At 49.0% G+C, this 27,878-nt stretch overlaps 1 protein-coding gene across 1 annotated transcript; it reads left to right on the top strand.

The window, feature by feature from the left end:
- Positions 1 to 395: 395 nt before the first annotated feature.
- On the top strand, positions 396 to 27,516 carry SPG7 (SPG7 matrix AAA peptidase subunit, paraplegin). The gene is made up of 17 exons (XM_085071339.1): positions 396 to 623; positions 2,007 to 2,109; positions 2,592 to 2,681; positions 6,156 to 6,406; positions 6,992 to 7,131; positions 8,954 to 9,056; positions 10,529 to 10,654; positions 10,944 to 11,106; positions 11,831 to 12,004; positions 16,000 to 16,124; positions 17,328 to 17,430; positions 18,398 to 18,508; positions 22,228 to 22,343; positions 23,638 to 23,794; positions 24,354 to 24,517; positions 25,236 to 25,313; positions 26,845 to 27,516. Exons 1-17 carry the CDS (start codon positions 507 to 509, stop codon positions 27,052 to 27,054), a joined length of 2,331 nt encoding a protein of 776 aa, XP_084927465.1. The 5' UTR covers positions 396 to 506; the 3' UTR covers positions 27,055 to 27,516.
- The last annotated feature ends 362 nt before the right edge of the window (positions 27,517 to 27,878 follow it).

Raw genomic sequence — 27,878 nt, 5'->3', positions numbered from 1 at the left:
CGCTCCACCCAGGCGTTTGTTCTCCTGCTTAAGTAATGTGAGCCCATGGCCGGGCCGGGCCGGGTCCTGCCCACGTTACAGAGCCCGGACAGGGCCGGGCTGGCGGGGAACTGTCTGCTCCAGGAGACGTTAGCGGGCCGGCCCTGGCCGGGGGCTGCCCTGCACCCAGAGCCCGCCTGAGGAGCGGCGGGAGGGGCCGGGCGGGAGGGCCGGGCCGCAGCGCTCGGTGGCCGGGCCTTGCCCGAGGCCTCAGGCCGCGCCGATCCCCCGTTGCCCCGGTAACGGCGAGACCCTTCCCGGTAGCCCCCGCGCGGATCCGCCCGCCATCTTGAGGCCTGGCAGCACGGCGCGCCCCGGCCCGCTTCCAAGATGGCCGCGCACCCCTCACGGGGCACTTCCGGCCGCGCGGCGGCCGCGGTTCCGGTACCGGCGGAGCCGCCGCGGCCCGTCCCGGGCCTCACTCACACCGCGGCCCGTGAGGCCTCCGGGGAGCCAGCGCGGCGGACATGGCGCTGCTGCTGCGGATGGGGCTTCTCCGCGGCCGCTGCTCCTTCTGGCGGCCGCCCGCCGCCGCCTGGGCCCGGCCCCGCGGCAGTGCGCTCGGCGGGGTGCGCGGCCTGCAGGTACCGGCGGGGACGGGGCGCTCACCGGGAGAGCAGGAGAACGGGAGAGAGGGAAGCTCGGGCTGCTCGGGAGGGACCTCGCTTCGTGCCTCCCCAGAGGTGTCAGCGCTGTTGGGCACTGCCTTGGGAAACACTGTGGGAATAATGGAATGGTTTGGGTTGGAAGGACTTTAAAGCTCCTGTCATTCCAACCCTCTGCCATGGCAGGGACACCTTCCACTATCCTAAGCTGCTCCAAGCCCTGTCCAGCCTGGTCTTGGACACTTGCAGCGATCCAGGGGCATCACAGCTTCTCTGGGCAGCCTGTGCCAGGGCCTGACCCTCACAGGGAATAATTCATTCCCAATATCCATCTATCTCTGCCCCCTGGCAGTGGGAAACCGTTCCCCATTGTCCTGTTGCCGCAGGCCCTTCTCCAAAGTCCGTCTCCAGCTCTCCTGGAGCCCCTTTAGGCACTGCAAGGTCACAGTTAGGTCACCCTGAAGCTTCTCTTCTCTAGACTGAGCAATCAAAATTCTCCCAGTCTTTCCTTGTACAAGAAGTGTTCCATCCCTCTAATCAGCTTTATGGCCTTCTCTGGATTTAAGACTTCTTTTGTGGTGCAGTAGGAGGTGGAGGGAGAGCAATGTGGGATGGTGTTTTCATGCCAGGTTTTTCTAGGATAGATTTAAATTTAAGCTGTTGTGTTGTAGAGAGCGTGAATCCCGAGGTTATCACCCTAGGCCTGCACGAGCTGGTAAAAAGAGAAAAACCAGGAAAGAGTGAGTGGTTTCAGCCTAGTCAGTGTCCCTGGCTGGTTTGGAAATTGGAGCCTGTGCAGTGAAGGGGAGACAGGGAATCACAGTGGAGAAAGGGCCAGACTTGTGTTCAGTGAGACAATCAGTAATTGTTAGTTCAGATGTTGTGAAATTGCACTTAAATATGAATATCCACAGCAGGATTCCTGCTGAGTTACCTCAGGGACAAAGCTGTGTTGGCCTTGCTGTTGTGCAGGAGGGTTAAAAGTCCTAAAATTTCCTTTAACAAGTAATTTTTTCATTAAAAACCTTGTTAATATGGTAGGGAATCTTTACATTCTGAGAACTGATTTCCAGCATGCCTTCAGAACAAAATACAGACAGAGGTAGGAAAAAGGTGAAATATTGTTTTGAGTATGGGTTGTCTGCTTATATCTGTGCTTTCTTTGAACTGGCTATAAACATTTCCAAATCACCTGGGAAGTGCACAAGCAGGAATCCCATCGAGGGCTCCCAGCTGCTGTCCTGACACTCACCCACAGTGTTTCTCTGCTCAGGAATTTGAGTCTCACAAAGGCACACAATGCTTGAGCAGCTACAGCACTTCTCCAATCGTTGTCTTGCTTTTCTTTCTCTCCTCCCTCAGAGCCTCTTGGCACCAACACTTTCCCTACCACGTCAAGGTCTCGGTGGAGTTCTGACAAAACATCACCTAATCCAGGATCCAGTCAGACTTTGGAATCTCCTGGGTGAGTTCTGAGGAGCAGGAAGGGAAAAGGTCTGATTTCATAAGTGAACTGACCTTTCCTCACCTTCCCTCTGCATTCCTGAAAGGGCAGCAGAGCTGTTCTGTTCCTGGATGTGGGAGCTGGGTGTGTTTGCAGGGATCCAGGTTTGTGTTTGGTGACAGGGATGAACAATGGCACCTTCTCATGATGAGCTCAGGGGATTAAGGAAGTACTGGAGTCGTTAGACTTTGTGTTTTTAGCCTGTTTTTACTTTTACTAGAGTATTCCACAGCATTCCTGAGAAACCTGATTTAATTCCATTACCTATATTTCCTGTACTGAGCATTTCCAATCCCAAGTGTGAGGCTGTTCCTAACTGCCCACACTAGTGTTAGCAATGGCTTTGCCCTTGGAATTGTCTCCATGTTTCAGTACTAAAGAAATTTCTCCAAATTATTTCCCTTGTGCCATTAAAACAATCTCTGCCCTCTGCTTGCCTGCAGGTAGCACCTCCTGGTTTGCTACTTCCAGCTGTCAGTGGACTAGCCAGAAAAATGGGGGATTCAAGAAGAAATCTCCGCAGGAGGAGGATGGTATGTGTGTGCCAAAAATTCAGGGATTTACTGAAACACAGGGAGGAAGATCCACCTTTGCATTCCCTGTACCTGCAACTTACCTGGGGCTAAGAGCAAATTTGAAGGAGTATTTTGGTTTATATGATGGACTGGAAGATACAAGCCAGATCATAGAAATCCCAGAATGGTTTGGGTTGGAAGAGATTTTTAAAGCTCATCTCATTTCTAGTCCCCTGCTAGGGGCCATGGGCACCCTCAGTAGACCAGGTTGCTCCAAGCCCTGTCCAGCCTGGCCTTGGACACTTCCAGGGATCCAGGGGCAGCCACAGCTTCTTGGGCACCCTGTGCCAGGGCCTCAGCACCCTCACAGGACAGTTTTTTTCCCTAACATCTGACCAGGGGATGAAAGATCATGAAAATGATTCTTTTTCTGGACCACTTTGCATCCTGTGCAAATCACTCCATTGCTGTTTGCTTTGGCCTTTGGCCCTTTACAAAGGGGGACAGTGATATTAGCTGGGTTTTGGTTGGGAGGTTTTGTTGTAGAGCATTTCAACTTGATAAACTTGTATTACCTAAACCCAGTCCTTTAAGCTGGATTTGGTTTTATTTTCTTATGTTTCTTTACCTTCCATGTGGATGTGTCCCTACTTCTAGTGATTCACAGAACTCAAATATAAATTCCTTAAAGAGTTCTCAGCTGTATTACTAACTTTTCTTTTTTTTTTTTTAAATCAGTCTTTCTGGATACTGTTTTTTCCATGTCTTGTTCTCCTAAGCCCCAGGCATGTACAGAACTTTTTGAAAATTAATTTTATCTCCCTAAAAACCTGTCAATCAGAGAGTTGGAAGTGCCCATAAAAATCATCCAGTTCCAACCCCCTGCCATGGCTCCAGAGCTTTGTACTGCAAGCTGGGAGGCATTTAATGTCATTACAGATTGTAATATAATTTCATAATTTATTCTCTAAACGTTTACATGGGTGTCATCAAATGATGTGAACATTGGCTTTCGCTTTGTTGTGCTTAATAACTGAATCCTCTTGGACTTTTTGCATTTGAAGCCAGAGGTCAGCTGCTTCTGACACCCTGGCTGGTGTCACTAAGGACACTGCAGTGTCCTTAGGGCCAGAGAAGTGTTCAGTGGATTGTGAGTTCAGTTATCACAGAGTCCTCGGGAAGTGTGGAATGTGGTGTGCAAGGCCAGGGGATGACAGAGCACAGCACCTGGAAGTGCTGTAGCTGTTCAAATCAGTAAGCAGCAACACGCCGTGTTCTGTGGCCTCTCTCCTCCTGTGATTAATGGACAGCCTGGCTCCAGGAGGGGGAATGCTGCCCCAGGTCTCCAGGGGAACACTTGTCTCTGCTGTAATTATTACAAAGAACTCTTCAAACTGTCACCGCAGCCCTTGCAAAGATTTTAATCAGAGAGTTCAGATTTGGGGTTAATGGCAAATCATTGCTTGGTGGAGGCTTGTAGAGACTCAAAAGCTCCAAGTATTCCCACAGCTGTTGCTTGCAAGTGTCACATCCAGTCCCTGGGACTCATTTCCTGAGTGTTGTGGGGTGGCTTGTGGTGCAGTGTGGATGTTGTGCTGTACAGACAGTCACGCTTTACCTCAGCTGAGCAATAGATTGGTTTTGTCCTTAATTAAATGCAGACTAGATGAAAGCTTGCTGTTGCCTTCCAGCTTTCTAGAAATGGGGTTTTCTCCTGGAATTACTCTGCTGCAGGTTAAAGGTCCTAGAAAGATCTAATTCCTGGGAGTGGGAGAAGTTGTGTCAGGATGTCTAGTGGGCAGCTTTCCCCTGGGTGATGTTTTGTGATCACGCCCCTGGTTGTGTGTGTTTAGAGCAGGTTATGGGCCTCCACTTCGTCTGAAATGTAATGCAGGAAGGTGCTCTAGCAGGAGTGGACTCTTGACACCTCCTAGGAACTTACACAGCCATAGGTGGACTTTTCATGTTGGGATTCACTCTCCAGAAGTCTCTTTCCTCTGTAGAATCTTTTTATTTAGAACCTTCTCAGCTTTTCAGGATGTTGTGCAGACCAAGTCTTCTATCATGTATTTTAATTTTCCTTAATAAGACTGTAGTGGATGTCATCCTGCATCTTTAGGATGAATTCCTGAGTCCTAACAAAGCTGGATGCAGCAGATAACACTCGGTGAGGGGATGGCAGCAGAGAACAAAGCGGATGGGCTGGATGTGGAGTCTGAGCTTGTCATGGCCCTCTAAAATGATGACTTCTCTGCCAAGTTGCATTGTTTCTATTTAGGAACAAGCCTTTCCTGTTCAGCATGGAGCAGAGCTGGGAACCAGTGAAAAATGAGGCTGTGCCTCTGAAGGACAGAGGACTTTTTTTAGCAGCTGCCTGGGTCATATGTTTGTCCCTGGGTTTTGTTGCAGTGTGCGTAGGGCCTAATTGGTGACCGGTGATAAATGCTGGTGTCAGGACATTTGTTATGAATTTGCAAATAAATCAAATCTGGGCTGCAGCACTGGTGCATTAGAGCCCAGTGGCACAGAATGAATTTATTTCTGGGTGTAGAAGGGTATTTATGTGTGCCATGGTGCTGTTGCTGTTAAATTGTATATCAAGAGCAAGTGCTAAATTATATATTGGGAACACTTACATGTGACTGGAGAGAGGCAGAGATATTTGTTGTCATTTGAACAACTCAAACACTGGCCAGCAGTTGACATTGAACTGTGCTGTGACAGTCCTTAACAGCCCACAGAATGGTAAATTTGCCTGTGCAGTGCAAAAAAAAAAGTTTTAAGACTGGGAAATTATTTGGTGGCAAATAGTTGAAGTAAAACGTCTCTCTTCCACGTGTCATTGCTTCAGCGTGGCTCTGGTACAATAAAAGTGGGGGAAAGCACATCTAGCATGGGAATCCCTCTTGGATACAGATCTGTAATGTGGGCAAGTTATCAAACCCTCTGAAACATGAGGTGAGTTGTATGGGAGAAAATCTGGGGAATTTGGTTAAGGCAGATGGATTGGTAGTGTATTTGTGTGCTGTGCTATCTCCTATTTTCTGCAAATGCAGGTATTTACTGGAGTCTTGGTGCAGGTGCTGGAGATCAGAGCTCACCTGGAAATAATAATGTGCTGTGGGAGTTACCAGGGACACTAGGTTTATTCCTAATATTTTCTGTTCTGGAACCATGTTGTGTAAAGTTATAGTCATTCTGCAGTTTGACTTTTAGCAGCAAGGATCCTGTGGCTTTATTTGACCTCTCTCCATATGGGGCCAGCAAAGAGTGTCTTATTTTAGCCTAGAATGATATTTGGTGGGATTTTAGTGGGTTTGGTGCACCAGGACCATGGGAATCCCAGTCCTTCAGGAGAAACCAAACATGCAGCACAAACCCCCTGTAAGGTACCGTTGTATAGATCTTTGTCATTTAATTATCCCTTCTTTGGGTCAGAAAGCTCCACAGCTACACTTCAATCTTGTTTTCTCTGCTGTCTTTCTTGTGAAGAGGAGGAGAAACGCAGGAGAAGGGAAAATCAGATGCACCTGGAACGTCTGCGGGCACTGCTTGTCCTCACCTTCATCGTGCTGATGCTTCGCTTCATGGTCAGCGACAACAGGGAAGGGACCAACATCTCCTGGAACTACTTTGTGAACGAGATGCTGGCCAAGGGGGAGGTGCAGAGGATCGAGGTGGTGCCCGAGAGTGACATCGTGGAGATTTATCTGCACCCAGGAGGAACTCCACATGGACAAGTTGTGAGTGACTCCCTACAGCTGCAGTGAATGAGCTTAGATAATACTACTGAAGGTGACTGAATTAGTGAATGTGTATGTTCAGTGAAACTCTAGCTGGTAAATTTGCTTTTCTTTAATTCTCTTCTTTCTTGCATTTGAATTTCAAGGGGCTTCAAGCAACCTGGAAGACTTCCAGTTTGAGTAGTAAAAATTAGTAGTGGCCTGGAGAAAGATCTTTTGTATGTCTAAAAAGCTGGAGAAATTAAATTTTCTTCTACCAGCTCAGTCTTATACAGGAGAAGGTGTCTAGGAGATTGTAAACTCTTATGACTGGATTTTGTTTCAAGAGTTTTCTCCTGTTTGCATTTTAGTCATGAGTGTTCTGTCAAACTCCATCAGCCCTTTTTCCTAAGACCAGAGCGTTCCTAAATTCACTCATAACCCTGGTGTCAGTCATCTTCTCCTGAGTTCATTGATGCAGGATGAAAGGGTGTAGCATGAGGCTAATTTTTACCTGACCTGTCCATGCTGTGCCTCTCTGCTCCTTGCAGATATTGATATAAAATAAATAATATTTCCATGCTGCTGTGGCTTGCCTGTCCCCAGAACGTGACCCTGCTGTACACCATGCGCGTGGCAAACATCGACAAATTCGAAGAGAAGCTCAGAGCTGTGGAGGATGAGCTGAATATTGATGAGAAAGAGAGAATTCCCATTTCCTACAAACACCCTGGCTTTTATGGAAAGTATGATATAAATTTGTCCTTACTGTTTCTCTTGTACTGGTGACAGCATCATTTGCTTGGAGAGGAAAGTGACTTTCAGCTAAATGTTGTTATTTAAATACAGAACTAAAAAGTGGGCTTGGATTTGGAGCATTGAATGAATATTTCTGAAAGATAAGGTGCTTTAGATATACATTAATGTTTGAAAAGTGAGGGTCCTAAAAATTCTGGAATTGCAACATGCAACAGGCCAGAATGTTTCAGGTCAGGGTCACCAAGTCTGAGATCTTGCCCAGCTGAGCACTTTTTGTCCTCATAATCAACTGTTCAAGTTCAGAATGTGATAGAAATCTTGGCAACAAGTGAGGTTACAGCCTGGCCTGTGGAGGAGGCTGGGGGTGCACTAAGCCTTCCTTCCTCATTAAAATGCTTCAGTTTTCCCACTGGAGATGGGCAGTGTGTGTAATTCTTCCCAAACACCTTGCCAAAATGTGAAGTCTGTTTATGAATGGATACCTGGGCTGGATTTTGTCCTCTCATCAACATCTGGACATTTTTAATATATAGTTGAATACATGAGGATAAGCTTTTTTAACTAATAATGCAGTATGAGACCTTCAGTTCAAATTCAGAACTTGCCAATTTTTTCAGACTTACATGTAACGGGAAGAGAGGACTGAGCAGACAATCAGTCCCCAACACAAGCTGTTTCCCCTGCTCCTCAAAAGAGATTTTAAAGAATTTTTTAAGAGCTGTGATGGGGTGTTAAGTCTCTCAGAAGACCTGATGAATGTCTGGAGGATTTGGTCTCAGTCTGAAGTTTGAGCCTGTGAGGTGCAGAGCCTTTGCAGCTTGGGCTTAGCTCAGCTCGCGCTGTGGGCGCTCAGAGTGTTTCAGAATTAATCCTGTTTGCAGAGCAGGCAAACTGAAGGTGACTTTCAGGTTTCAGTGTTGCCTTTGCATCTCTCACTGAGCAGAAACAAATGCAGCTGGGTATAGAGCTCCTGCTGGTCCCTTGCTTCAGTAAATCATCCCTCTGTGAGAGGTGGAACTCACATTCCTGGTGTAAAGATAACCACAGAAGTGTGTTGAGGCCGGGTGGTTCCTCAGGCATGTGGAGCAGAACAGGGGCCCACCAATCTCAGCCTGTCATCTGGCATAGGATCATTTTTCCTGCTCTTGGGAGCATCCTTTGTTTAGACCTCACAGGGTATTTGTCCTCAGCATGTTTGTCCTGTAACTGTGCTAAACCTGGAGTGTCATGTCTGCTCCTCCCCATCTCCCTTCTAATACAATGGGTGCTCCAAAGAATCCAGAAAACTGACAGTGTTGGTGCTGGAGCACTTTTTTTCTGGCATAAAGGGCTCCTGAGAGGTTTGACTAGGGAAGATCAAGCAGTCTCTTAATGGGAGACCCACACTGGGATTTCTGCCAGGATTAGGGGAGTTGGAATCCCTATTGTTACTAGACACTGTCCTCTGCAGTGAGCTCCCTTTGGATGCACTGCCAGCCCCAGTGGATTCTGCTCCGGGTGTGATCCGAGCGCCTGGAGGTCCTGCTTGTTTTAGAAGCAGAAATGCCTCCAAAGTGGATGGTGAGGTCGAATTTCTTCCACAGCTGTAGGCAATGTTTGCCAGTGTCCTCTGCTTAACTTCTTAGGTTATGTAATGGCTGGGATTTGGGGTTTTATGTATCTGTATAAAAACCTGTGAAAATTCCATTTTCTTAGTCACGTCTGCTTGTTTGCACTGCAGCTTTAATGTCCTTAAAAATAGCCATGTTGGGTAATACTGACCAGCTTGTGGCTGAACGCTTCAGTTTGTACCTGTCTTTGTCCTTTCAGTGATGTCCTTTCCCTGATAGTGACGCTGGTGGCCGTGTCCATGCTGTGGAGCATCTTCCGCCTCTTCAGGGTGGCGAGCAGGGCCGGAGGCTTCAATGCCTTTGTGAGTAGCCTGGGTTTTGAGGATGTTTTGCAGCCTGTGGGGAGTCTTGGCTTCTGCTGGGTTATCTCCTCCCCTTTTTCCAGGATAGTCAGTGCAGGATGAGGATGAACTGGTGCCAAGGACTCTCCAGTCTTGCCACATCTTGCATCCTGTGCTGATCATCTCCCTGGCTGGTACCTTAACTGGCCTTAGCTGAGGTCCCTTTCCTTCCCAGTGGCAGGAAGGGCTGAGCTCAGGGAATTTCAGTCCAGTTTGCTGTTTTCAAAGCTTCCTAATGAGCTGCAGCTGCAGATGGTGTTTTTCACTGGGCCCTGCCAACATGCCTCCCATACAGCCAGAAGTAGGAATTGCTGCTTTCTGCAAAATGAGTTCTCAATTTATAAAATATGTTCAGATTCTGGAGTTCATTATGTGTTGGCCTGTTCTGCTCCTGCCGCATGCCTCACTTTGCAACACCAGGCAAACCTCCTCCTCCTCCCCTCTCCCACCCTGGCCTGGATCAGCTGATGAAACTGTAGGAATCAGCCTGGGGTGCTTTGCCCCTGACCGCAGGGATTGGGGATGAAAACACAGTGAATTCAGTCCCTTGTTGGATTTCCCACTCAGTCTCCTCCGCAGTTCTCTTTTGGCTTTGAGATTCTCATTGAACAAAAGGATGCAGCTGCTCAGAGAAAGAGAATATTTTAAAGAAGTGTTGAGTAATGAGGCCTTGAGGACTAGATTGTGTCCTTGTCTAAGTGGAGACAGCCAGGCCCTGAGATTAACTCTTCCTTTGGATGTTTCTGAGGCCTCAGAAGCCATAAACTTTCTTCTGAAAGAAAAACCCTCCTGAGTAGCCCTTTTGAGTAGAACTTACCAAGCAGTTACGAGTGGGATGTTTAACTGAATTCTTGTTTTGACTCTCATTGTGGCTTCACATGCATCAGGAGACGGAAGCGTGGTGGCTGTTCAGTTTGAGAACCTATAGTTTTGGCCTGGGGTGTTTCCAGCAGAAACCAGCAGCAGCATCAGACACTGGTGCAAAGTGTCTGTGCTTTCACAAGTATTGGCAATTATTTACCACTGACAGTTATTTGCCATCAACACATATTCCTCAGAACTCTGTCTGTCCCATGTGTATTAAGAATCAGAGTATTTAGAAATCAGGGAGGAGATCCCAAGTCAGGTTTTGGACATCTGCATGTTTTTAATAATCGTCCCTGCCTGGTCTACATGGATTTTTAACTGGGTTGTGTCGGGACTATTACTGCAAGTTTATTCTGTCTCTTCCCAACATGTGGATAAATAAAGTTTGAGTCAACCATCCGTGTGGGAAGTTTCTCCAGAGGAAAAATCCATGAAACACCAGTGGTGTTTGGTAGGGACAGCTGGGCTGTCTCCCTGGGCTGGGCTGTCTCCCAACATGTAGCAAACAGCCTTTCCAGACTGTTGCCTTGTCCAAAGTTGTTTAGTCCTTGTGCTGCCTTCCACAGAACCAGCTGAAGATGGCTCGTTTCACCATTGTGGATGGGAAATCTGGGAAAGGGATTGGCTTCAAGGATGTAGCAGGAATGCACGAGGCAAAAATGGAAGTTAAAGAATTTGTGGACTATTTAAAGGTATGTAGAAGTAGAACAAAATAAGTGTTTGCTCCCTGTCTTCTGGGATAGGGGTGTGATCTGGGGAGGAGAGGCTGCTCTTCTCTTTGTCCTTCATGGTTCTGGACAGCCTCTGTTGGAGCAAGCTCTGTATGTCCAGTTCCACAATGGCAGTGCAGATGGAGCTGCTCCCGTTGGCAGCTCGGAGTTGCCCAGGCTGAAAACATTCTCAGGAAGCTCTGGGGACCCCACTGTGGTGCAGGTGCTTGGTGTGAGCTGTGGCTCTGACCCAGCTGTGTTGTCCTTGCAGAATCCTGATCGCTACCTCCAGCTCGGGGCCAAAGTGCCCAAGGGTGCCTTGTTACTGGGCCCTCCAGGCTGTGGGAAGACACTGCTGGCCAAGGCTGTGGCTACAGAGGCCCAGGTGCCATTTCTGGCCATGGCAGGCTCCGAGTTCGTGGAGGTGATTGGAGGTGAGGTGCTCTGAGGAACCGGGGGGAGCTCTCTTGGTCTGTTGTGGATTTGGAGGATGCTTGCTGGGCTTCTGACAAAGGACAGGCTTTGGCATGGGGAGGATGAGTTGGATACTTTGGAGAGATAAAAGATTTTCAGTGATGCAGTTCCTTAGTTGTGTAGTATCTGAAGTGCATTTCTGGTCGCTGCTTTCTGACAGTGTGCAGCTGTGGTCCTTCACCTGCAAGCATTCTCTCTGGCTTCCCTGTACCTATTATTAAAGCCCTTGACTGAGGCTTCCTTCCTTGTATGGGAATGCAGATGGGGAAAGTAGGCTTCTGTGTGCCTTGGGATTTCCATTCTTCTCCTTTTCTTCCTTCCTCACGGATCTCTTGAGACCTGACAAGGGTCACTATGCAGGAAAATGTTGACTATTTCTGCTCTGAGCTGTGGGAAGAACAGGAGGCCACGTTTGGAGCTGGGAGCAAAGCTCCTCTTGCCGCAGCTGTAGGAGGCCCTGCAGATTAAGGAGCCCTGTTAAACCCAGCTCCAGGATGGACCAAGCCTAGGGACTAAACACGAGTTCTGGGGCTGTTTCTTTGTGCTGGGAGTGTTGAGAGAGGGACTGTCATATTCTGAGGGTTTGCCCCGTGTCAGGGGTCTCACTGAGGACCAGTAGTGTTGCTCTCCAGCTTTGCTATCAGTTTCAGCCACCAGGTTGATTGTTTTTGCCCTTCCCTGCAGGTCTGGGAGCTGCCCGTGTCCGGAGCCTGTTCCGCGAGGCGCAGGCTCGCGCTCCCTGCATCGTCTACATTGACGAGATCGATGCTGTGGGCAAGAAACGCTCCACCAACGTGTCTGGCTTTGCCAATGCTGAGGAGGAGCAGACCTTAAACCAGCTGCTGGTGGAAATGGATGGTCAGTGCTTCTCCCTGCCCTTATCTCTTCAGAGGTCCAGCTGTTGGCCTGTCCTTCTTTGTCGTGCTTGAACTTGCCTGGCCTCTCGAGTGTTCTCTTGCTGAAGTCTGAACTGGTCTGAGCCCACATATCCCATCACTAGTCCCTAAATCTAGTAAATTTTAAACCCTGGAGTTTCAGTCCAGCTGGCCATTACATGTTGTTGGATATTTGCTGTATCCAGTCTGAGACAGGTGGTGGTTTAAAACCTGTAAGGGTTTAGAGTTCAGCTGTCCCAAAGGGACATAAGATGTAATGTGTCAATTCTCCTGTCCATTGCCTTATGTTTGTGTTGTCTTCCTGACCACAGGATCTCTAAGATGAGGGAGATAAGCTTTGCAAACAAGTCCTGGTTTCATGCCACACTTGTGTTTGGTTTCTGGCTGTTCTGCACCTGGAATTGGCCCATTGCTCACTTTCACACAAAAAATAATCCCTTGGCAGTCCTTAGTCCTGTCTCTGTCCAAGCCTGCAGCACTGACCCAACTTGCAATATTTCTGTTGCTAAATCTTACTACTGCAGAGCAGGGTAAGGAATAACCAACTACCTGCCCATCAGGGAGTGTTTGTTTCACTTTTTCCTTGACTGTAACTGTGACTCATAGCTTGACTGTCATGTTGTCTCATCACACTCTTCATATGAAAAATTAAAAGCCATCCTGCACCAAAAGCAGCCTTAGACCCGAGTTCCATCTGCTGGCTCTGCACTGAGTGTTTGCAGTGAAGTAGATGATCTTGACAGCAAAAGGCCAGTAGTAACACAGACCAGCAATCCTGGCTTGGGTGGGTCCTTTTGTCCCCTGACAGTTGTAGGGTGAGCTGGCCTCTGAATTGAATGGAAGCCTGCATGTCTGTTCAGGAATATGTAGTCAGTACATTCCACATGTCTATCCTAAAAATGAAAATGTCTGATTTCCATCAGTCTGTAAAAAATTAGGTGTGGCTTCCAGAGTGTTTTCCTGGTGAGTCTCAATGCAGAAATGAGGGTTCAGCTCAATTGGAAAGTGAGTTTAGAAGGTAAATATTATCCTCAATGTGTACTTTATAGTCCCTTGTTTGCAGTGTGCTGCCTGGTTTATTTTTAAATCTATATTATCTCATTCTTTATTCATGTCTCGCACAGATCATGTACTGAGTCCCTCATTTTGCTCAGTGCTTTATCAAACACGTACTAAAAAAAACAGTCCAAGGAGTTGACAGTGTCAAACAGGAGACAGCTGGCAAGGATGTCAGCCTGGTACTGGGAACATGGGATCAGCAGGATCCTGGCACGTGTCACTGGAGTGTTACCTAACGGCATGTGTCACCTAAAACAACACTGATGTGCCATGTGCTTGCAGCAAAACAGTTCTCAGGTTGACAGTGAATAAACTGTTCAGGAGGGCAACAGTTCTGCCCCAGGAGTGCTGAGTGTTTGTAAGAAAGCCTTGAGATGGAAAGTTGAGAGCTCTGGTTGAGATTAAATTGAGGGTTGAAGGCAAGGTGACAGCATAGACCTGAGTTAGGTGTTAATTGGAGAAAAAAAATCATGCACAAAAGCAGATCAGTGAGTCACTGGTGATTGTTGGATTTCTGTGATTGAATGAGATTTCTCGGAGGGAAGGGAGAGGGAGAAAAGGAGGATCAGAGCTGTGCAGGCTGCAGGGGGTGAGGGCACCATGGGCTGCATGGGGTGAGTGCAGCCTGGGGTTTGGTCACATGGGTGTGAACATTTTGGATAATCAGAGGGCTCTTCCCTCAGCAGCTTTGGGTTCCTTCCCTCTGACAGCTTGCTCTGAGTTCGGGAAGCACCGGGATGTGGTGGGAGAAGGGGAGGTGCTGGAGGGAGCCTCTCTACAGAAGCTGTTTGTGAGAGCAGAGTGAGTGACGCACAAACCCGGCTCTGTCGGAGCAGGTGCCTGCTTTGAATAGTGAATCTTCCCTCTCAAACCGCAGACAAGCGGAAGAGGAATGTGACCCAAATCTCTCCTCTGTTCTGGATGTTTTGAGAGGAGCTTTGGCAGTCCTGGGCTGAGCTGGGGTTTGTGAATGCAGGAAATGCAGGGCAGCTTTTGGTAGCAGCTCTTCACCTGGAGCCCTCAGACAAGTCCTGAGCTGTGCCATGTGCAGCCCTGAGGCTTCCTTCAGGAAGGAGTCGCATTGCAGTGCCACTGCTCCCAGGAGATGTCCAAAGGCTTTGGGCAAAGGGCTGGAGGGTGACACTGTAACCCTGCAGGTGAGGTGCCTACCGAGCAATGGGTTGCTCAGTGGGGAGCAGGGCACTTGCAGTTCAAGTGGCCCCTTTTTCCCTTTCCTTTCTGGATTGGCTCATTTGTGACCCTCGCAGGAACTCCATTCTTCAGACTGCATTTTCAGAGCTGTCTCTCATTTGTTGATATGATGAGGTGTTGTTTTTGTAGCCTGTTCCTTTGGCTCGTCTTTGCCTGTGACATGCCAGGTGGTGTTGCATTAAGCAAGTGGGGCAGAAGCTGATGTGAGGAGGATGCTCTCAGTGCTTCTGGTTTTTTATTTGTTCTAATAGTCAGACCTATTTTAAGAGAGTCTTCCCAGCTGCAAGGCAGATAATGCACTGTGCCATCTAATCCTGCCATTCCTGGAGTGCCTGCCAGTCTCTGCTTGTTTATCCCACTCCAGAGTGCAGTGTGATACACGCCTGAAGGATGCTCTGCTTCATCCTCTCCGGCAGCTTATGTAGGCAGGAGCCTGCAGAGAGGGAGCACCGGGTCTGCTGCAGCACAGGCTGGCACAGCCAGTCCCCTGCCTCACCTGGAACCTTGATCTGTGCTGAGCTCTCGCACGCTGACACATTTGGCAGCTCTTCTGCTGGAGCTGAAACTGGCCCAGCTTACGTGCACGGAGCCGCCTCTCCACAGCGTGGGACTTGGCACAGGGAAGCACATGGGACTGTAGTGTCCTTTCCCTGGGAAGGCTGCTGTGTGCCAGGGCTGGGGAATGTGCTGGAAGCAGGTGACTCATGCCCAGGGGCCTGCAGGCACCTGGAGGAATGCAATAAATAACAGCGTGGGCCAGTGATTCAACAGGAGCTCTGGCTCCCCACCCAGGCAGTGCAACGCCTGCCCCTCTTTGCCTTCCTGCAGCTGCCAGTGCCTTCCCTTCCCCAGGAAATCCTGTCTATCTTTGATGCCTCCATGGAGGCTGCTCTCAGGCAGCCTGTAAATCCCCATGCTCCTTTCATCTTTAGGACGTGGAGACAGAACCTGCTCTGACTGCCTTGGCCAAATTCTGTGCTGATAATCAGAGCAAAGCTCTTGGGTTGTGTTTTGTGTGTGGTGTAGGTTCTGCAGGGCTGGTCTGTGCGGGGCCTGTAAGAGGTGAGTGAGGGGTCAAAGATGAACTTGTGCTGTAAGATGGCCCTTGTTGGGTGGCAAAGCTGGGTCCTCTCTCTGCACTAACCTGAGCTGGTCAGAGGAAAGCCTGTCCCCTCCCCTGTTGGTCTGTCTGTGACTGAAGGCTGAAAGTAAATAAAAACTGAAAGGGCTTTCCATGGAAATTTGTGAAAAAGGCTGTTTCAGCTAAGAAATGCTGCTTGTACAACCTGGATCTAAAGGATCAGGAACTGACTTATCGTGGGGGTGAGAAGGTATATGTGAACTCATCAAAATAGAGGTTCTGTTCTGGGTTCTAGTTGGTGCAATTTTCCAGTGTGGCGATAGGAAGGAGAAAAAGATGTGTTAAGCCAAGGCTTATTAAGTAAAGAAACTGGGGATTTCAGAGTATCCATGATAACCAGGGACTGGCCCTGGGTGACCTGGGAGGTTCCTCCTTGACTTTGCTCCAAGCTGCAGGGGACATTCAGCCTCAACAGCCCCAAAGGATGCCATGAACACCCTCTAGCTTTGTGTAAAGTTGTGTACTCCACCCCCTGCCTCCAGCCCACTGTGTGCCAATCTGAGGTGGAGAAAACATGCCCCTCTGGTTTTCCTTGTTTTTGGCAGGAATGGGGACCACAGATCATGTCATAGTGCTGGCTTCCACCAACCGCGCCGACGTCCTGGACAATGCTCTGATGAGACCTGGCAGGCTGGACAGGCACATCTTTATTGACCTCCCAACACTCCAGGTATGTTCCACCAGCTGCCTTGTCCTTCCTGTGACTGACGTGTCCCAGTCCCTGCTGGTGACTCACTGGCCTGGCAAAGACTGAGTTTGTTGGAGATTGGAATGTTGAGCCTCTGTTTGCCTTTGTTCCTGTTTCTGTGCTCTGAATCAAGGATTTGTGGTGCTAATGCAGTGGCCTGTTCTTCTGAAGTGACAGCTCACTGGTCTGGAGGTCTCTGCTCTGGTAGAGCCTTGGCAGTGAATTCTTCTATGAGGTTCCCTTTGCCATGCAGATGCAGAACCGTGTTTGTGTCTTCTATTCAGGAAATTGGGAAGCACCTAATTGGCAATTGGCTGGTGTGAGAGCTTAAATTGTCATGTGCCTTGAGCACTATTTGTTCTGTAGGTTTACTGCACTCCCTATCCCTGTAAGGCTCCTCGTTTTCCTTTAGGCAGCCTCTTAAGTGACTTTCTCCTCCTGAATGCTTTTTAAATCCATTTACAAGAGTCTTCCATGTCCGCTGTGTTGACATTTGTAGCAGAGTTCTGGGAATAGGCTCAGCTGCAGTGAGGATCTGTGTGCTCTGCCAGCACAGGCTCTTCCTCTCCCATCTGTGCTTCACTGTCCTCCACAGAGTTTTCAGTGAAAATACCTTAAATGCCTGATAGAATCTGGCCCCGGAAGCATGAACTGTGCAGCTGCCCTGAAGGAGGAAGGGGGAAAACCCTGGCAACTGAGCCCATTGTTTGAATCAGGATCTCCTGGACCAGCTGAATGAGTCACTGGTGGCAAGAAGCCAGCGGCATCTCACCCCCACCTCCTTCTGGGAAATGGGCACAGGCTGAGGAGCTACTGGATGGGCTTTACAGTCTGTGGTTTGTGCAGGAGCAGGTCGAGGCAGTCAGAGCTCCTTCCTGCAAGAGCTTTTATGGTGAGGGAAATGTTAAGACAGATCAGAGTGAGAGTGAGGAGGAGAGAGTGGCCCCAGAGAGAAAGCAGTGACTCAGGGGGAGCCTCGTGCATCTGTTGGGAATTTGAGAGCTGGGTGTTTATCAGGGCTGCTGGAGCGCTGCAAGGAGAGCCCTGCCCTCTGCTGGCACTGTCGCTGTCCCCTGTGCCGGCGTTGTCAGTGTCTCTGCCGACAGTGCCACCACCCTGCTCCCTGCCAGGGACAGCAGCGTTGTGACCCCTGGGCTGGGCTCAGGTGCTGGCTGTTCTTTACAGGAGAGAAAGGAGATCTTTGAGCAGCACCTGAAGGGCCTCAAGCTGATCCAGGACGGCAGTTTCTACTCGCAGCACCTGGCAGAGCTGACCCCGGGATTCAGTGGTATGATGTGTGCTAGGGCTGCTCCCACTCTGTTTGGGCTGGACCTTCTGGGTGCTGGGGGTCTAACAGGGAGTTTTGGTCAAAAAGGTTTTTTTTTTCTCCATTTCTGTGGGAAATAGAAAAAAATGTAGTAACCTGACCAGCTCTCTGGTGAACTCTGATGAGCGGTTATTCAATTCTATTTTCAATGTCCTGAAATTTGTGGGACTAGCAGGGTGGGGAGGTAGGGAAAACACACTTTTATAATGCCCAGGTGCCTAATTCCTAAGGGAAGGGAACCAGTCATGCTCCTTTCAAAGCTGTTGAGGATGAGGTGCTGCACTTCAGAGGAGCAACTGTTAAATTGATTTATGTTACCAGAAAAATGATGGGAGGAATGAGTAGGAATTATTTTGCTGGTCAGAGTTAGAAATTGGACAGCTCTGCCTGGCTCCTGCATCGAGCCTGCTTCCAGGGTGGGTCCCTGGGAGCTTGAAACAGTGCTGAGCAAGGGGCTCCAGAGTTCCTGTTTATGTGAAGTTCCTGGAATATCCTTTCTGGGTTTCCCCTCTCCCAGGCCCCAGCATGCTGCCTCTCCGTGACTTCTCTCAGCAGCCCCCCGCCACCATCACCCACCCACACAAACTGGGAACAGATGTTCCTTCTCTTCTCTGCGAGGTTGAGCAGAGCAGCAGCCTGTGCCAGCCCACTGCCCACACCATCCCTGTCCCTGGGAGCCAGCCTTGGCCTCAGCCTGCTCCCGGATTGCTGAGCTCTGTGTGGTATCTGCATTCCCTGCCAAAGCAGTTGTGTTATTCAAATCCAACATCAACACCATGGACTGGTGTTGCTCTCTGTTCCCAAGGAACAAAAAGCACAGGCTGTTTGACTTCCTTAGGTCCTTCTCCAGATTTGTTCGTGCCTGTTCCTCCTCTGAATTCTCTGTCACATTCAATGCAATATAACTCTTGTGAACTCGTGTCTGCAGGAGCTGACATAGCAAATATCTGCAATGAAGCTGCTCTTCACGCTGCCAGGGAAGGCCACAAATCCATCGATACCTCCAACTTCGAGTATGCTGTGGAAAGAGTCATTGCAGGTGAGAGATGCAGCTATTTCATGGAACCATGGAATGGTTTGGGTTGGGAGGGACCTTAAAGCTCATCCAGCCCCACCCCTGCCATGGACAGGGACACCTTCCACTGTCCCAGGCTGCTCCAAGCCCTGTCCACCCTGGCCTTGGACCCCTTGGACACTTCCAGGGATGAGACAGCTGCAGCTTTTCTGGGCAACCTCTACCAGTACAGCAGCATTTCTTGTAGCCTCTTGTAGCATTTCTGTGCTGCTCAGGTGAGTGGGTTACATTCCAGAAAGACAGATGGGTCCAGACTGTGCCCTAGCCTGAAGGTCTTCAATGACAGTCACAGAAAGTTCTCTGAAAAAGACCCCAAACGGCTCCATCTTCCTGAATCTGCAGGAGTCTGAACCCATAGCTCAGGGAAAATGACCAGTGGCAAAATAATATAGAGGAGAATTTGAATCTGTTGCTTTTTCAGTTTAGAAGGTTGGAGGTTTTGTGGGTTGGTGTTTTTTTGTTTTTTTGTTTTTTTTTAAACAAGAAGAGTGACAGTATCTCTGGGTTTTTCTTGCTGCTCTGGACACCTGCTACATAAACATCAATAGCAAATAGGCTTTGCATCCTCACCAGCAAGAAATCTGGGATTTTTCTTTCTGCCCTCCAAGCCCAGGCTTTGATGAATTGGCAGAATAAACTGCAAGACAGTAGAGCACTGTTCTCCCTGTGAGAACATCCTGTGGCCTTTCCCTGCTGCTTGTGCCATTGCCAGGGGAGGAACCTCTGGAGATTTCCCTGTAGCAGTGTATTGTAGGGAGGGGAAAAGAGTTCCCAGAACTCTTGACTTCACCTGAGGGATTTGAATCTGGTGGGTTTTGGGCTGAACTGCCCTGGAGCCAAGCCGTGGATTTCATAATCAGACACTGAACTGCTTCCAGGCTCCATTCCCGGGGGGAGCCTGGGCACACAGACTGGCATTCTGTGCCTTTTTAGTGGAACATGTGAAACAGGATGTTTGTACTGGGTCAGTTGCTCACTGATCCTGGAATTAAGTCCTGAGTGTTTACTTTATCAGAAAATGCTTAAGAGAATTGTTTATTTAAAAGAAGATGTTTGAGAATATTCCTCACAGTTTCACCTGTCACAGAAAAACAAAACCCTTGGAGTGCTTTGGATAAAAACACAAATCCCAAACTGTACTGAGGAGCTCTCAGGATTGGATAGTGAGACAACTGTAGCTGTAACACAGAAATTCTTATAAGCCACAGCAAAGCTCACAGAATCCTGGAATGGTTTGGGTGGGAAGCGACTTTGAAGTCTATATTCCACTCCCTGCCACGGGCAGGGACACCTTCCTCTATCCCAGGTTGCTCCAAGCCCTGTCCAGCCTGGCCTTGGACACTTCCAGGGATCCAGGGGCAGCCACAGCTTCTCTGGGCAACCTCTGCCCGGGCCTCAGCACCCCCACAGGAAAGATTTTTTTTTTTTTTTTTCCCTAATATCCCAAGTAAACCTCCTTTCTTTCAATTTGAAGCCATTCCCTCTTGCCATGCCACCACTTGCTCTTGTAAAAATTGCTTTACTTTCCCATCTGCAGGAGCAAAAGCACCAGACTTGTAGGGACTCACTTGCCTTTTCTTTCTAAACTCTAGCCTTGCCTTAATTCCCCAGACTGGGAAGATGAAGCAAAAAGCAAGGAAGGCCTGGGGGAATGGCAGCAGAAGGGATCTCTGGGATCCATGTGGTGGGGCATTGTAGGACATGGACTTTGGCAGTTAGAGCTGCCTGGCCTCACTCAGGCTCTGCTGTGTCTAGGAGGCCATGGAGGCTTTTTATTGCTTAATCAGATTCTCTCATATTAACAGGACCAGCTATTTTTTGTAGACTGAGTCTAAAAGATCCCAAACAACCCCTCAGGCCCCTGTATTAAATGTACCCTTTCCATGTCATAGGAATGCTTCTGGGTTTCACAATCAAGAGGGCATTTCAGTTCTCATAAAAGCTTTTCTTGAAAGAAAGAAGATATTACTGTGCTTTCCATTAGGAGCTTCTGGTTTTAATAAGAGTGGGGTGGAATCAAAAGGGAGCTCTGCAAGTCCAGAGGCCCTTAAAGCTTTGTGTTGCTGTAAGGGAGGAGCAAGAACTTCTCTCTGTGGTAGTTCCCATTGTGTTTTTAGTTTGGGAACAGAAAGCAGTCAATCAGGTCTCCTGGGAGTGAGGGAAGAAACCTGCTGAGCACACAGAGGCTTTTAAGGCTTGGCTTTGGAAGATGGAGCTTATTTTCTTGGTGGGATTTGTGTAAGGCCAGTAGAGATGCACCAGAGTTGTTTCCTGGGTGGTTTGTGTCACAAATGTGATAAGTAGAGGCTTTTAGGGAACTTCCTGCCTGGAGATTATGTAGGAAAAGAAATAATGTTGGTAGACACACTGTGTGCTATTGTGAAGAGCACAGTCCCTCCCTCAGTGGACTGATGGGAATGCTTCCAGAATTTTTTACATGTGTGTATGTATATATACATATATATTTATAGAGAATAGATACATCTTGCTATGGAAATAGCCATACAGGGCCATGCTCACATGCTGCTGAGGGCAGGGTAAGGGACTGACTGATGAAAATCAAGGCTGTTGAAATTAATCTGCCGTTCCATCGTGCCTGGCGGGGCACAGCAGTTACCAGGGTCCCTGAGCAGTAATTTTACAAGATCTGCCACACTAATTTTGTTGTTTCCTTGTTTAATAAAGCCCTTGACTTTGTTTAAAAATTCATGTTAATAGAATGTTGTTTTCCAAGATGTGAAGCAAGCATGGTGCAATATTGCTTCTGACTGGCTGTTCTCTCTGCTGCTCCAGGCTCTGTGTGGGGACTCTGGCCTGGAAATCCTGGGACCTTTTTGCATCCAACATTCCAAGCTGTAATGAGTGCCTGACACACTGTGTGTTCTGCACTTATTTTTCCTGTGTGATAGAAGTTTTACTTCCATTCACCTTTTTTTTTTTTTAATCCTTCTTGGACTTGCTCACCGAGTTGGAAAATAGATACTTTTGAAAACCACCTTTCTGGAGGAAGGGTTAAGTGTGAGTTATGCCTTCATTTGCTGGTTCTCAGGAGCCTGGGAATAAGCTCATACAGAGCATGCCATGTGTAATCAGAGACATTTCCAGCCTCTGGAGAAGGATTTCTGTATCTACTCTTGGACTTCAGCTGATCTGAGCACTCTTAATGCACAATTTTCTCAGCTGGGACCTTGTATATATAATGCAACATCTCTCTTGTTTTGCCTAAGGGACTGAAAACAGCAAAATCAATGTGAGGCCAGCTAGTCTCATTTTGGGTTTTGTTGTTTGGGGTTTTTTTGTGTTGTTTGGGGATTTTTTCCACAAAAAAACCAAAAAAAAAAGAGTAAGCTGCCTTGTTGCAGATCTGACCCTGGGAACAGGGTTCTTGAGCTGTGATCAAATCAAATATCGAATTACTTGTCTATTTATTAAGTCTGTTGTAAGGAGAAGGGGGAGAAGTTTGTGCCAGGATTTTCAAGTAATTCCAAGCATGGATTGCCTTCCACTTCAGGGCCAGGGAGCACCTTTTCCAAACATCGTAGTTAAAGGGGTTTTGCTGCCTCCCCCTTTCTGGTGTGCAGCACAAACAGTTCAGCCACAGGCTGTGCACTTGGCTGGACCAGGCTATGCCCTCTGGTTCCACCTGTTGATAGCTTATCAAACCCTGGTCTGTGTTCCCACAGGCACTGCCAAAAGAAGTAAGATCTTGTCACCAGAAGAGAGGAAGGTTGTGGCGTTCCATGAATCTGGGCACGCGCTGGTTGGATGGCTGCTGGAGCACACCGAGGCTGTCATGAAGGTACCTCCACTGGCAGAGAAGGGAGTCCCGAGGGCTTCCCTGTCCAAGATTGCTTTGTGGTACTTGTGTGGAGTTCTGCTGAGCTCTGTGAGCCTGGGGCTGTGCTACTGCAGCAAAGGAGATGGCAAGTACCCAATCACAGAATCATTTTCCTGGGAAAGGACCTTTGAGTCCAGTCATTACCTCAGCACTGCCAACCTACCACTAAACTAGGAGGGGTTCAGGCTGGATATTAGGAATAAATTCTTCACTGAAAGCTTGGTTAAGCATTGGAACAGGTTTTCCAGGGATGTGGAGTCACCATCCCTGGAAATGTTCAAGAACAAGCAGAGGTGGCACTTTACAGTATGGTTCAGTGGGCTGGTGGGATATGGTCAAAGGTTGGACTTGATGGTCTTGGAGGACTTTTCCAACTTTAATGACTCTGTGATTATATAAACCATGTCCCTAATTTATGCTGTGGAGAAATCCATTATTAGGCACCATTGATGATAGTGCTGGTGCAAAGCTGATTAACCAGCTATAGGAGAAGCTGTGTAATTAAAAATTAGAAGCAACTTGAGTCTCCTGGTGCTGCTGCTCAGTCATGCATTTCCAGGCTGCTCTGTGTGCACACATCCAAATGCAATCCCTTTCCCAGCACATTGCAGCTGGCAAAGCCATTCCAGGATTTGCTCTGATACCGATGGACAGATGTGTTTTCCAGACTGGGAGGTTGTCTGCCCGAAGCCCTTCTCTGCAGGGAAAGGCCTCTGTGGCACCCTGGGATGTGATCTGTGTACATCTCCAAAAGCTGGGACACTGGGGGGGAGGTGGGGAGTGAAATGACAAGGGTGACAGCTCCTTGGCTCGTTACCAGCAGCACATTCACTCTGAATGACCCATTGTGTAAGCAGAACTGGTGTTAATTGCTATGGTTTAATGGGTGGGGGGAATGGCTGTTACTTTTCTGAAGGCTCCTGTCTTTCTGCAGGTAATCTCAGGGGTTCTGGTGCAGAGTCAGTGAACTCTGTGTGGCCTATACACTCCAAAGTAACTCCTGAATTTCAGGATTTCTGTGACTTACTGTTAAGAATAGTTTCCTGAGCAGAAAATATGTTTGTGTGTGAAGGCAGAGCTTTCAGTACAGGAATGGGGACATGCTGCTGTCCTTGGCTGTGTCTCTGTAGGTCAGCCTGTCCCTGGCTATGGACAAACTTCACTGGGAATGCAGAGGCCTCTTCCTGCCCTCCCTGTGCTGCTGTAGTGGGATCTGTGTTGCTCTCAGAGCTGAGGAAGCTGCCCTGTGTTGCAGGTGTCCATAGCCCCTCGGACCAACGCGGCGCTGGGATTCGCGCAGATCCTGCCCCGGGAGCAGTACCTGTTCACCAAGGAGCAGCTGCTGGAGAGGATGTGCATGGCCCTGGGGGGCAGAGTGGCCGAGGCCATCACCTTTAACAAGGTCACCACAGGTGAGGAGCCAGAGCCTGGCATGGGCAGGTGAAGGTCCAGGGGGATCTGAGCAAGGGAAGGAGGTTTCCTGTGCTGGGAAGAGGAAGAAATGTCACATGGTGTGTTTTGACACTTGTCAAAAAGAGCATGGAGGTCTCAGGGGTGGTTGTCATTGTGTTGTCTCAGACTTGTCCCAAACCCTAAGGCCACAGTTGCAATTGTTGATGAGGACTTTGAGAAGACCTAGAGCTTTCTGTGCTGTTTCCAACTAGTTAAATTCAGATAGGATCATGGAATGGTTTGGGTTGGAAGGGACCCTAAAGCTCATCTGGTTCCACCCCATGTCATGGGCAGGGACACCAGGTTGCTCAGTGGGCAGTGGCAGGTCAGGACTCAGGTGAGCTGGCCACAGTAGGGTCACTCCTGGGTCCTGGGATGTACAGGAAGGTCCCTCAGTGGGTGCAGTGTTCACCTCCATGGGCTCCATTGGGTCCTCTGCTCTCTCCACTGGTAGGACATGTGTTTGTGCAGGATGTGCTCCTCCTGCACTCAGCTGAGATCTGTGTCTTTCCTGCCCAGGAGCACAGGATGACCTGAAGAAGGTGACCAAGATTGCCTACTCCATGGTGAAGCAGTATGGGATGGTGCCCAGCATTGGGCAGATCTCCTTCCCAGACCCCGAGAGTGCCCCTGGCATCGGCCGGCGCCCCTTCAGCCAGGGCCTGCAGCAAATGATGGACCATGTAAGGCCACCCTGGGCTAACGGTTTCTTCTTGTTCTTTTCTTTCTGTAGCTCAGTGAAAAATGGCAAGAGGTTTATACCCAAATAATTTGCATTTTGGTCAGTGAGTGAGCGCTTGAGCTGTGATCAAATCAAATATCAATATTCCATGACTGTGTCAGGGCAGTGCAGTGAGGCAGCAGGAACAGGCAGGATCCCACCTGGCTGTGAGTTCAGCCCTGTGCTGTGCAGGGCTGAGATGGCAAGAAATCTCTTACAGTCTCAGCTGCACAGTGTAAATGTCTGCACTTCCTAGATCAGATCTAACCAAAATGATGGCCAGACTGACTGCAGATTAGCCTTGGAAATTGGAAGGGAAATTGGGCCTCATTGCTGAAAAAAGCACATTCAGTTGAAAAGTCAAAAAGCTGGAAACAAAAAAAGCTCTGTTTCAGAAGCACCATGGCTGTGCTTCCTTGAGATTTGTGCTGAGCTGCACCTTTAGCTCCTGGACAGCCTTAACATTTCCCATCAAGCTGTGCTAGGACAAGATTTCATTGCCCTTTATCACCAGCATTCCTTGGACTTTTCTTCAGCCAGTTCATCCATAGTTTCTGTTGATGGGAGCCACGTTCTGCCTTGCTCAGTTTGCAGATTCCATCCCTCAGTGCTCTCCTTGTTTAGCCACACATTGTGTTTGTTGCCACCTACACCCAACTCCCTCTTCTTGCTTCTTGAAGGAAGCCAAAAGCCTGGTGGCTCAGGCTTACAGGCGCACAGAAAAACTCTTGCTGGAGAACCGGGACAAGCTGCAAACAGTGAGTTGAATTGTGTGGGGGTTTATTGGTTGTTTTGACTTGGTTTGGGTGTTTTTCACTGGTGGTTTTTGCCTTGCTGCTTTCTGTGCTCTGTAGCTCAGCTGCTGCAGTGTCTCTCTCTTAGAAAGTCTTGTAGTGGGAGTGTTGGGAACGAGTGACTGTTTACTGTGTATCCCCCAGATTCAGAGCAGGCACGGGAGGAATGTGTGTGCCTTTCCCAGCAGTGAGTAGTCTGCCTCCTCACACCAGCTGGTGTTTGCAGGGTAGAGGAGGAGGAATGCTCTGTGGAAATGATCAAAGCTGGAATTTGTGTCCTTCACCTGCACTTCTCTGCTTGCCTCTTGGCAGTGGGATTTCCTGGAGAGCAGACAGTAACTGTTTTGGGGAAGCCAAGCCAGGAATCAGGTGGACAGTTCTGGCTTTGGTGGAGGAATATGGGGCCTGTCACTTTGGCTGATTGGGACTAGTTCCTGCTTTCTGGTGGCTCCAGGCAGTTTTCACCTCCTTGGTACTTGATACACCAAAGGATCCTCATTGCAGAGATAGAGCTTTGATTCCTTACACACACCCTGGTACATCCCCATCTGTACCGGGAGCTCTGTGCCCAATGCTGGGCCAAGCTTGGGTCACAGCACCCTCTGTTTGTCCTTGACTTCCCTTCAGAATTCCAGTCCGTGATTTCCAAAATGACCAAGAGTCAACTTAATGTTGCCTATTTTGCAAATCGAGCAATTTTTTTCCTTAAATCTTTTTAAACAAACAACAGCAACAGCCTCTTCAGCTACACAGCGTCAGGCCTCCAGTACGTGGTAAGGAGAGAGCTCGGACATGCTGCTGTCCCTGGGACAGTGCCCTGGCAGCTCTGGAGCAGGGATCCTCAGGGGTGTCTCTGCAGGCTCCTCTGTCCTGCTGCTGCCATCTAACAGCAGCCAGATGTTTGCTAGAGGCTCAGCACAGAGAAACTTTAAAGTGCAGCCAAAGTATCTCCAGAGTCAGTGTTTCGGTTGCCAGGCCAGCGTGTCGCATCTCGTCAGCAGGACCGAGCAGTTCCATGCTGGACAGCCACCTGCTGCTCCAGAGGGGTGGTGCTGCTGCCAGAGGGGCCAGAGAATTCCTCTCTTCTGGAGAGAAACTTGTGCTGACCTCCAGCCCCTGCTGCAGGAACAGGCAGCTCTTTGTTAGTGCTGTGTGTGTACAGGGAAGGCTCTGGGTCTGCCTGAAGTCTCCATGCTGCTGCTTTGGCTCTTGGACCACAGGTGCAGTGACAGTGGCAGGAGGGACACTTCTTCCATTGTTCCTGGAGCTCTGACTCCAAATCATTCCCAAGAGCTTGCTTTGTTGCCTGCAGTTGTGTTGTGTATTCCTGGCCAAACATGTTCTTGGGAATGGTGCCAGAGCCTGGAGAACTTGGTCCTGTCTCCAGTGGCTTCAGGGTCACCCCATCTGTGATGGGACAGCTGGGGGGCTGCAGGTGCTGAGACCTCAGAGATGCAGTTGGGAACCTTCATTTTGTCACCTTTCTCCTTTCCAGCTGTCCAATGCCCTCCTGGAGAAAGAAGTGATCAATTACGATGACATTGAAGCTTTGATTGGACCCCCACCCCACGGGCCCAAGAAGATGATTGCTCCTCAGAGCTGGCTGCAGGCAGAGAGGGACAAGCAGGACACCAGGGAGGAGGAAACACCTCCCCAGCCACCAAACCACGAGGAGGAGGAGGAACCACGCCTGAGACCAGTGTGAACTCACTCCCGTGGGGAATGGGAGGGCTCTGGAGGCTTCTCTTGGACACAGACCCTTTGCCTTCTCAGCTCCAGAATCAAAGATGCTGAGCAGGGAATTGCTATGCTGCTGCTACCCCAAAACTGAGGGATGGCTAGGTTGGTTCTTTGAGCTTTATCCTGCAGGAAGGAGAACTCCTTGGGAATTCAGAATTGATTCCCAGCAGGGTGGTGGTGATTAGCAGTTGGGTAAGTCTGATCTGCTGTGAAGGTTTCTTGTACACAGGAGCAGGGAGCATGTTCCTGTGGGTGGAAGATGCTGTGTAAGCCACTTCTGGCTGTGCTCTGTGCCATGGCAGGAGGGCAGGGCTGTGCCCTCAGCATGGGGACACCCCTGTGGGGCTGAGCTGAGCTGCTGCAGCTCTTGTGTAACCTTTGGACATAACACACAAACAGCCTTGGCTGGAATAAACTGCCCACAACATGCTGCTGTGTGTGTAGAATGTGTCAGGCTTCGGGGGTGTTTTGGCACACATGAAGCTCATTAGAGCTGTGGAGTGGTGCAGGACAAGGGCCTCCTTCTCCCTAGTCAATAATTTATGTCCAGTTTTTACAGCAAGTGCTTCTCAAGCAGAGGTTGAAACAAAACTGTTCAGAGCTTAACAGTGGGACATGGGAAACCAGCTGTGCAGAGGGTGACTCTGAGGACACATGGGAAGACTGCTCTGAACTGCTGGTTCAGAGCTGAAGAGGTGCTCTTGGAAATCCAGCAAAAGCAGGTGTGTTTGTTGGGAATCACCTCAGGAAAAGCTGCTTCATCCTCGTGGCTCTTGCAAAACAGGCCCT

This window comes from Lichenostomus cassidix, chromosome 11 (genome assembly GCF_008360975.1).
Source record: "Lichenostomus cassidix isolate B80296 chromosome 11, HeHo_3.0, whole genome shotgun sequence".
Lineage (NCBI taxonomy): Eukaryota > Metazoa > Chordata > Aves > Passeriformes > Meliphagidae > Lichenostomus > Lichenostomus cassidix.
Note: the sequence above shows the minus strand (reverse complement) of the source record. Positions and strands in the feature narration are given on the sequence as shown.